The sequence below is a fragment of the Alligator sinensis genome, unplaced genomic scaffold, assembly GCF_000455745.1.
Source record: "Alligator sinensis unplaced genomic scaffold, ASM45574v1 scaffold156_1, whole genome shotgun sequence".
Taxonomy (NCBI): domain Eukaryota; kingdom Metazoa; phylum Chordata; order Crocodylia; family Alligatoridae; genus Alligator; species Alligator sinensis.
The window spans coordinates 190,305-200,931 of NW_005841844.1; the positions used below are offsets into that span (position 1 = coordinate 190,305).

Below are 10,627 nucleotides of genomic sequence, written 5' to 3' on the forward strand. Positions count from 1 at the left end.
CCCCCCAATCACACCCCACAAATACTGTACGTACACACACACACACACACACACACACACACACACACACAAACCCCCCCCCAAAACCATCCACATCCATATTACTTGACAAGCCTGCGTACCCCACACAATATACAAGAGTAAGATTGCATTTTGAGCTATTATGCAATCACTTTTACATATACAGCACAAATGCACAAACCATTATATATTATTATGGGTGTTTGATATTCAGTATATAATTGGTTTGTTTTTTTTCTCCCATTCTGAGATGGCAAACCCTGTTTCCTAAAGGAGTCCTTTTCAGGGGCAGGGAGACGGACTTCTGGTGGCAAAGGTCAGGGGTTAGGGAGTGGGACATCTAGTCCCAAGATGGTGACCAGGGGGCAGGGCACCTGTCAAGGGGTGGGGCTACCCTTGCAGCCCTTGACAGTTTGCCAAATCTCAGTAAGCAGCCCTCTGCCCAAAATAATTGCCTGCCCCTGGTCTAGGAGTTGGTTGGCAAGATCAGTGCACAAATGTTTTGTATAAATGGAGAAAAGTGCTACAATTTGCCCTTGGGTGGCAGAACAAAGAGCTTTGATTATGCTAGATTAGGGGTGTCAAACTCACCCCTGGCCAGATCTGGACCACAAGGCTCCTCACGTGCTGGATCGAGATATGACAGCAGCAGGATGAGCAGTATTTCAGTGAGCCCCATAGCCCTGAATTCTGCTGCAAGCTCTATCCTTGTTTGCCCCAATCTTAAATTCCCAGCCCCTCTGGGAGCCCCATGGGTTGGAGGAAATGGTTCTGTGGGTCAAATGTTTGACACCCCTTGTCTAGATCCATGGAAACTGCACTGGTAATATTACAATATACACAGTAAATTTCTATCAGAAAATCCCACCCCTCCCCCTCACACTCCTTTCCCCACTGTAATGCCATGATAAATGTTTCTGCTAAGCAGGAGTATTGGATCAGTGGAATAAAAACTAAGGAGTTGGTCTGGGTTTCACCTTTGCAGATATGGAGTAGGTTAAAAGAGACCTTTTTATGAATGGCATAGTGAACAGTGATGCCAAGCACAGGCACTCATCTTTTCTGGCTCCCTATCTGAATTTAGGTTTGGTTTGGTTTGGTTTTTAATTGAACTTTACGTAGGCCCTCTGCCCACAGATTCAGAATGGCAGGTCTCATTAAATTCTCACGTGCACTTGGATGCCTTCAAGGCTGCCTTCTACATCTACTCCTCAAATCTGCAGTAGTTAAGAGACTGCTAGGGTACATGCCGAATGGCGGTTGTAACCTCAGGCCATTTCTCCACGTTTGGAAGTTCTTATAAATGGCAGTTTAAGGCAAATGCCATAGGAAGAAACTGTCATTTCTGAAACCAGTTTCCAGGCAAGCTCCAGCCAGTCAGTGCTGGTGAAATGAAATGTATAGGAGTCCCTGGTCATTTTCATGTCTGGGTGACACCCTGTGTAAGATTGTGTGTTGGTATTGCTGAGTCCTACTGTTTGGCAGCAAGGAGTTAAGCCACTTGCCACAATATGTGCTAAGTAAACTTTAATAAAACTAAAAAGACGTATTTTCTTGGTAGAAGGGTCCTGACATGCAGACCCATAGCGAACTGAATGAAGGGTCACTTGTAGTCCACAATGGGGCCAGGGAGAGCTTTTCAGAAGGATACAAGATTTCTGCTCCAGACAAAGGCATCAGCTGGCAAACTGGTCTCTTCCTGCCACTAAACCGTTAATTTCCTCCCTTGATGTAGCAACAATTTAGCAATTTGTACATCCCTTCTGATGTAACCAGAGCTGGGAATTCAGTCCTCTTCCCTAAGTCTGTTTTTAACAAATCCCTGGGATTCTGCTTGTGCTGTAAGTTCTGTTTATTGCACGGGTTGTGACATGGGTGCAGAGTGGTTGAGGTAATTATCTTTGGGATTTTCCAAGATGAGAGGCATTAAGTATCTGAATCATATTGAGATTTTGGAGGAATTGAGTGCCTAGCTCACTTAGCCTCCTATGAGAAGCCCAGCCCACAGTTCCAGTGTATATAAAGGTAACAACTTAACTGTCCTGCTTCATGAGATTAGGTTCTACCTGTACAAAGTCCCCCTTCAGTTCCAATTCTGTCTTGGTATTATCCACTTCCTCCACTGTTGTGTAATCAGTGTGCCATGTAAGGCAGCCATCTCTCTGAAGTGAACACAGCTGTTTTCTGGTGCCGACGACACCATCAATAGGTGTAAGGGTCAATAGGTGTAAGCTCTGCAGTTTGTAACACAAAAATGTCATGCTGCACTTTCATGGAGCTGTTCTGAAATCCCTGGGAATCCACACAGGCAGATGTATTCTGATAGTACGCTGTCACTTCTAGAATTAGGGCCACAGCTGGTAATCACCTGCACTACAGCTTCTTAGAACATGCTCAGTTAGCAGGGAGATGCTGGCAAAGTTTCTCTCTCTTTTATTTAAAAAAAGAAACAAAAAAACCCATGAATTGACTGTAACTTGCTATCCATGTATGGAGAATGGAGGGTGAAGCTGTGGTATTGCACGCATGCACGCACACACGCACCCACATTTTTCGTATAACTAGTTTCCTTGAAAAGAAATAAAAAACAAAGACGTCATATGAATACCTCTTGGTGGTCGGAGATACTCAGATAAGCAAAGAACTGGAATGTAAATTTGAAAGCCTGAGCATCCAGATTTGGAAACTCAAATATCATCCAGAAGAGCGAGCGAGGCCTGTGTTAACCAGGGCAGTGAAAAGCATATTTCAGGCAGCAGCTGAATTATGTCTTCACAATATTGGTGAGTGCTCAGAGGGCGTGTAACAATGGCTGTTGTGGATGGTGTTTCTAGTCAAGCTAACAGTTAATGGAGTACGTATTACTACCAATAAGGCTCTGTCACATTTGTGTTAGCTGAATTGTCCACAAGCACATATGTGGCAGTGAGAGGCAGGCTGCCATGGAGATCAGCAAACCAGAAGTCCTAGAAGGACCACAGAGGCAAGATGTCCAGCGCTGGCAGAAAGTCCCAGCTCCACTCCCAGCACGATTTGTTAGTGTGGTCCAGCTCCACAGCGTGTTCTGGCTGGTCACTGCTGGAATGTTAACGTAAAAACATGCACTATGGAGGTGAGTGGCCAGACTGGAAATGGAAGCCAGGGAGCAAAAGAACTGGACACCAGGCTGGATTGTCCCAACAGGAGTAAATGGTGGGAACCGGAGCTGATTCCCATGAATAGAGGCTCAGAGGAGAGAGAGAATGGCAGCTTGGAGATCTGAATCAGCAGGTCATCTTGGAGCATCGGCTGTCCTGTATGAAGAGAGAAGAAAAAAACATCTAACCATGAGTGAAAAGGGAAGTGAGAAAGAGCTAAACCTCTCATTCTTCCCTCACACCTATTACTGATTATAGAGAGATTGGAGAATAAGCACCCAAATGGTGCAAGGAAGAATATTTTTGTCTGGGGACAAGACTTGGTATAGAGGATAGCCTGTTGCTTTGGGGACTTATTTTTGTTAAGCGAGGCTTCAGGATCAGAACTATGTAATAAGGTAATTCACAAAGATGCTGTGGCTACACAGTTGGTCCCGCTTATCTAATTGTGATGTTAACAACAGGCTGGCACTAGGATGGGGTGTATGGGGAGGTGGAGCCCCAAGGTACATCGCTAGACCGAGCCGAATGTCAGTGTAGGAGATATTCAAACTTACACCTCCTCCAACCTAAAAGAAAACATCAAGACGTAGCAGGCCAGAGAATTTTTACCGTAACATTTCGGCAATTCAGTCAAACTGTTCACTGTCAGGGGCAAGGATGTAGGAGACTGTGCCACAAGAAGTAGACGTCCAGCTAGAAAGAGAGACACAGACATCTACAATATCTTAAAACTGTTTGGATCAGATCATGGTGGGTTTCTTGTTTTTCTTTAAGCTGGTCTGACCAGGCAGATTTCATTTCAAACCATCCTGCCCAGTGCTTTGCTGTCCAGGAAAGAGCGAGCTGTGGAGTCGCATCCTAGATAGGAGTTTCTGTATAGATTCTGGTAAGTGGGGAGTGAGAACAGGTTCTTATATAAAAAGTTCCTGCTGTTGCTGCTGTGGTTACCTAATCAGAAACCAGCCTGCAGCTGTGAGAGAAAAGAGCACCTTGGTTTTCCCAAGTTACACTTTATAAGCGGATACTGTTGCAGTATCTGTGTCACACTCATTAGGATTCCAGCCTGTTAGTCAGAATGTAATGAGCCAGGTATTGCCCTGATCCTTAAGTGCTGCTGGCTGGTTTGTGAAGTTTGTATGTGGTAAATTGTGCCCCCAGTGTTCCAGTTCCAGTTCTCCCTCTGGTGGTGAAATTTGTATCTAGCTCTCAAACCATTAATGTGCTGGAGGGAATTGACTGGATACTGGGAAGCACTCTGTAGAGCTCTGTTTCAAAACATGCTTGGGCCTCTCCCCTAGTTCCCTCCCTCAATTCCATTGTCTCTACCTGAGGCATAGATGTCCACTGTCTGAGTTGTGGAGCTTGTTGAGTTTGATTCTCCTTTTCTGCCAGGTCCTGAGTTTGCATTTGAGCTTCATCACTGGAATTGCCTACATGGAGATTTCCCATGGCACACTGAATGTGCTGCACTGCCTTATTTGGGAGAGCAGCTGCCTTTGGAAAACTGGTCTATTGTGGGGCATCTTGGATGGAAAGAGAAACAGAAGCCCCTTGGCAGACCAGGAATAAGCAGCAGATTCTCTAGGCCAGAAGTGTCAAGATCAAGCCCATGCAGCCATGTTCCCTGTTCTGTGGGGCTCCTGGAGGGAGTAAGGAATCTGGGGGCAGAGCAAATTCCAAAGTAGTAAGCCCAAGTAGAGATATGGTTTGTAGCAGTAGGGTGAGCAGCAGCTGTGGCTCCTGGGCTTACATGGCAACTCGGGCACCTGCGGCAGTTAACGCCACTGATGATCATCTTGTTGCCAGAGGTGAGTTGGGATCTAGTGGGAGGAGGAGGGGCTACACCCCTGCTCTAAGCTATTTTGCCTTGATCTTCAAAAGTCAGGTAATGGGATGTGGGTACTATAAAAGGTGCTCTCTGACTCTGGAAACCAGGAACTGTTTATAAACAGTACCCTCTTTGGTACTAAGGGCACTTTATGCTACCTCCCATTCTCATCTGTATATCAGTCTGAGACCTCACTCTGCCAACACAGAGGGAGCCCTGAGCATGGAATATAGATTTATATGACCTATAGTGCCATACCAACAGGCCCTTTTGCATGAATGCTTTAGTCATGTCAGACAGGATTAGCATTCAGAGCCCTCTTATCCATCAGAAACCAGGTCTAAAACCTTTTAGCTTGCTTTTCTAACAATGAAAGCTTGGAATCCTGTCCAGTTATGAAGACCGCTCAATGTCATTAATGTTCAGTTGTGTCAGTTTAAATGAGAATTGTTTAGTGACAGTGGTGGAAGCTGGAAAACTCCACTGTTTCTCGCATCATTTTGCATCTCTTGAGGATGAATTTTAAATAGAGGTCTTGGACCAGATCCAGATTGGGAATCTAGGTGCCTGAATGAGACTTAGGTGGAATTTAAATTCCTGTCCCTACTCAAGCAGCTGTAAAACAATCCTTCGTTAAACATTTTGGTGAAAAGCATTTTTGAGCTTAAGGAAGGCCCTCTATTCTTGGTGTCATTGCTGGAGTAGTCTTGTGTGAGAGGGCAGGGAGCTTATAAATTGTTCAGCCTAGTCTTAATGGATACACCAAGTTGTCTGCCATGTTGTCATCCTGGTCTAGAGTTAAATAAAACCCCAGCTATGACTAGAAACATGTGCTTGGAAGGGATCTCCTTCTTGGAAGTACATTTTTAACCTTAGTCTTCCCAGGCAAGGTCAGCTCTACATCTGGCAGCACAGTTTGGGGTGGAGTTGAGCACCTGACAGTTGCAAAAGAGTGAGCTAGGTACCATTTAGAAAAGCTGGACATGTGCAAGTCAATGGGGCTGGATATGATGTGCCCAAGGGTGTTGAGGGAGTTTGCCAGTGTAATTGCAGAACTGCTGGCTGTTACCTTTGAAAACTTGTGGTGATTGGGAGAGGTCCCAGATGGTCGGAAAAGGACAAATATAGTGCCCTTCTTTAAGAAAGGGAAGAAGGATGATCTGGGGAACTATAGATGGGTCAGTCTCACCTCAGTTCCTGTAAAAATCAAGGAATCCATTTTCTAAGCATTTGGAAGAGAAAAAGGGATTAGGAACAGTCAGCATGCCTGACCAACCAACCTGGCATCCAATATCAAGTGGAGTGCCCCACAGACTGGTCTTGGGGCTGGTTTTGTTCAATATCTTCATCAGTGATCTGGAAGAGGGGTTTTCAACCTTTTTGCATCAGAGTACCCTGAGCAGCTGATTGCAGAGTGGGGGCAGCTGCTGTGTGTAAGATGCCTCCACGTCCAGCTGGGCGGGCAGCATCTACAACAGCACAGGATGATGCATGGTGGTGCTCCATCCCTGTCCACCCATGCCCTAGGGCCTTCTCAAGTACCCCCTGGGATACATGTACCCCTGGTTGACAACCCCTGATCTGGAAGATGGGATGGAGTGCAGCCTCAGCAAGTCTGCAGATGACATCAAGCTGGGTGGAGTAGTAGATAATGTTGGGAGGGTAGGGCTAGGATTCAGAGACACCTAGATAAATCAGAGGATTGGATCAAAAGAAATCTCATGAAGTTCGATAAGGGCAAGTGCAAAGTCCTTGCACTTAGGAATGCAACAATCCTGTGCACTGGTACAGGTTGGGGACTGACTGACTGACTGGCTGACTAAACAGCAGCTCTGCAGAAAAGAATATGGGGGTTACTGGGGACAATAAGTTGAATAGGAGCCAACAGTATGCCCTTGTTGCCAAGAAGGCTAACAGCATACTGGGTGGCATTAGGAGCATTTCCAGTAGATCGGGGGAAGTGATTATTTCCCTGTATTTAGCATTGTTTAGGAGGTGACATCTGGAGTGCTCTGTCCAGTTTTGGGCTTGCCATTACAGAAGGAATGTGGACAGATTAGAGGGCATCTGATGGAGGGCAACAAAGGTGGTTGGAGGGCTGGGGAGCATGGCTTATGAAGAGAGGCAGGGGGAGCTGAGCTTGTTTAGTCTGGAGAAGAGAGGACTGAGGGGGAGTTTAGTAACAGCTTTCAACTACCTGAAGGGTGGCTCCAAAGAGGATGGAGCTACACTGTTCTTAGTGGTGGCAGATGACAGAACAATGAGCAGTGGTCTTAGGTTGCAGCAAGGGAAGTTTAGGTTGTATATTAGGAATAACTTTCTCACTAGGAGGGTAGTAAAGCACTGAAACGGAAAAAAACCCAGGGAGGTTGTGGAATCTCTGTCCCAAGACAAAGAAAAAGCCTTGACTGGGAGGATATAGTTGGGGCTGGTCCTGTTTTGAGTAGGGATTGGACTAGATGACCTCCTGAGGTCCCTTCCAACCTTAATTTTCTATGATTCTATTTTAATTGAGTGTACGGAAGCTCTTTGGCAAAATCTGGCTGTACGTATGCAGGCACAAAATGATGCTGATGAGACTCCACTCAAGCAGATTTGTTCTGTAGTTTGGGAACCTTCTAGAGATCTGGGAGGGTTTTACCTGTTGTTTGGAAACCAAGGGAAAATAGTCAAAGAGAACCTGAGTGCATATTTTTCCAATCAGCTGGGACTGCCAAAAGCAGAAAGGAAAAATGTTGCATGCTGAATTTCTGTTTTGGGATACCCAGATTCTATTCATTTCCTTGCCCAGCTTAACCTAATTAGCGATGATGAAAGAAACAAATGTATGTTCTGATAATGCAAAGGAATTTTCAGGCACACACCTCAAAGAAAGGGTGGGGGGGGGGAAATGAGGTGGGGGGGATCAGGCTTGAAAACTTGAGCGAGTCAGTAGAAGATTTGATGGACATTCCATTATTCCTGGAGAATGGGTGGATTTGTTATGCCTGTGCTTTGTGCCAGTTGATTCTTTAGTTGTCAGTTTACACTAGTCCCAATTTTCCCTAGTCCTGTTCCTGTTTCTTGCTCATGCTGTTGAGTTTAAGTATGTGGTTTATTTCACTTTTTATTCTTTATTGTAGCTAATTTGTCAATCTTTTAACACAATGTTACTGATGCACAAATTACTATTATAAATATAACATGTTTTAAAAAATGAAATGCAAAGACATGTAAATATCATGCATCTAAAAAGACACAGAATAAACTTCTTTTTCCAGAGATGCCTGTATTCAGAAGCCTATGGCTCCATAAACCGGGACTTGTATTTGCCATAATTATAATTTGCCTGAGATCTGCCCAGAACCAAAGACATTCTGCTGTACTCCCAGTGTCCATGGTGACACAGATATTGATTCTCTTCTTGGTTTTGTACCTTCCAGCAGAAGAAGTCATACCTAGAACGGAGCGTGAAGGAAGCTGAGGATAACATCCGAGAAATGCTGATGGCCAGGAGAGCGCAGTAGGTGTGTGGTTCCTGCAAGGCCTTAGGCGAACTGGTTCATGTTGCTGATGTCTGAACTGATTAGACAAGCACTTCCAGAAGTGACACCCAACTGTCCTGTTCACTGCTGGCCGGAGGAGCTTGTGTTTGACTGTGCTGAATATTGTGTTCTCACATTTTCTGTAATTGGATGTTTTAATAAACTCTGCCTGAAGAGATTGCTGTATTAACAGGTTCAGTGTGAACATGAACTACAATAACACGTAGCAGTTTGGCTGTTACATTCATCATACTGTTCCCCTTGCTGGGATTTCAGTTGAGAAAAATCTCAAACTACTTCTGATACCCTCCTTCAATTAGCACTGGCTCGAATTTTAGGAGCTCAGAATCCACAATCAGGTCTAGATTTGCCAGAGCAGTACTGACAGATGTGCCACTGGATGGCAAAGACTCCTTGAGGACCTGCCATTCTTTCCCCATTCCTGTCCCCCCAAGTTATACTACTGGGCAAGGGGGTTGCCAGAGGTCAGCAACCTGCAGCCCACAGACTTGGGACTTTGGCAGTGGTCACTCTCCCAGTGCCACTGTGGAGAGAAGAAAGAGTGGCAGCCAGATGCTTATGCCTGTTTGTCTGCTTCTGACCTGAATCGTTCTGACCCATAACCTGAACTGGGTGTTGACCACAGTGATAGGCAGTTCATGAACACAAAACAGATGTGGTCTACTTAAAAGGATTTGTGAATCTGAGGTGGGATGGTGCTAATAGGCAAATACAAAACTCACAAAGCCAGTTTGCCTCTGGGAAGCACATCTGAAACAAGCCTCTCTTCTGTGTAGCAGTATTTCCTGGCAGTTTTGTTGTGGTGCCACCATGTGGCTAATATTTGTAATGCATGATCTTTGCTCTTGTGCAGAAAACAAAATCAGGGATGTAGGTTGTAGCCATGTTGGTCTAAGGACATAGGCAGACAAGGTTCTTTGGGTGAATCTGATATCTTTTATTAGACCAATTTAAATAGTTAGAGAACAATTTTTAAGCAAGCTTTTGGGTTCAAAACCCAATCGGGTTCCCCACCAGGGGAGACACCTTGTTGAAGCTGGTCCTGGCCATGGGTGATGACCTGGTGAGGGGTCTGCAGGTGCTTGGCCACCTGGGTGACAGTGATCGTCACCTGCTGGAATTCAGCATCCAGCGCAAGGTGGCAAAAGCCTGCAGCAAGACAGCAGCCCTGCACTTTAGGAGGGCAGATTTCAATGAGGTAAGAAGAATAGTTGGGGAAATACTGAGGTCCCAGAGGGGAGGGGATTTGGGTGTCCAAGAAGAGCGGTCGTTCCTTAAGGAGACAATCCTCCATGCCCAAAGGAAGGTAATCCCAACAAGGGTCAACGGCGGCAAGAGGGCACAAAAGCCCCCATGGCTCGCCAAAAGCATATGGGAATGTCTCCTAGCTAAAAGGGAGGCGTACACCCAATGGAAGGGAGGGGCCATCACCAAGGAGGACTTTACCTCGGTTGCTCAGGGCTGTAGGGGGGTGGTCAGGAAGGCCAAGGCAGAGCTGGAACTGGGACTAGCTATCTGGATCAAGGACAACAAGAAGTCCTTTTTTAAATACATAGGGGGTAAAAAGAAAGTACCGGGTAACGTGGGGCCTGTGCAAGACACGCTAGGAAATCTGGTTGTCGCACCAGACGACAAAGCTAACCTATTTAACAATTTCTTTGCCTCCATTTTTCTGAATAGGGACCGGGTCACCGCCCCCCTCCCACTTGGACCACCGTAGGTCCCATGGGGAGGCGCACCCAGGCCTAGGGTCAGTGAGGACCTAGTCGGGGAACTTCTGGAGGGACTGGATGTATTTAAATCAGCTGGTCCTGACGATCTCCACCCCAGAGTGCTGTGGGAATTAGCAGAGGTCATTGCAGGACCCCTGGCATGGCTTTACAAGCACTCATGGTGCTCTGGAGAGGTGCCAGATGGCTGGAAAAGGGCCAATGTGGTCCCCATTTTCAAAAAAGGGAGGAAGGAGGACCCAGGAAACTATAGGCCACTTAGTCTTACCTCGATCCTGGGTAAGCTTTTTGAGAGAATTATCCTGGTGCATGTCCACGAGGGGCCAGCAGGGGAGGTTATGCTTAGGGGCAACCAACATGGGT

At 46.0% G+C, this 10,627-nt stretch overlaps 1 protein-coding gene across 1 annotated transcript in view; it reads left to right on the forward strand.

The window, feature by feature from the left end:
• The window catches only part of PFDN1 (prefoldin subunit 1), a 60,099-nt gene extending 51,396 nt beyond the window's left edge, over positions 1 to 8,703 (forward strand). Inside the window, exon 4 of the mRNA XM_006015711.3 lies at positions 8,412 to 8,703. Within this exon, the coding sequence (XP_006015773.1) occupies positions 8,412 to 8,495 (84 nt within the window). The 3' untranslated portion in view covers positions 8,496 to 8,703. The remainder of the gene's footprint in view (positions 1 to 8,411) is intronic.
• Positions 8,704 to 10,627: the final 1,924 nt, after the last annotated feature.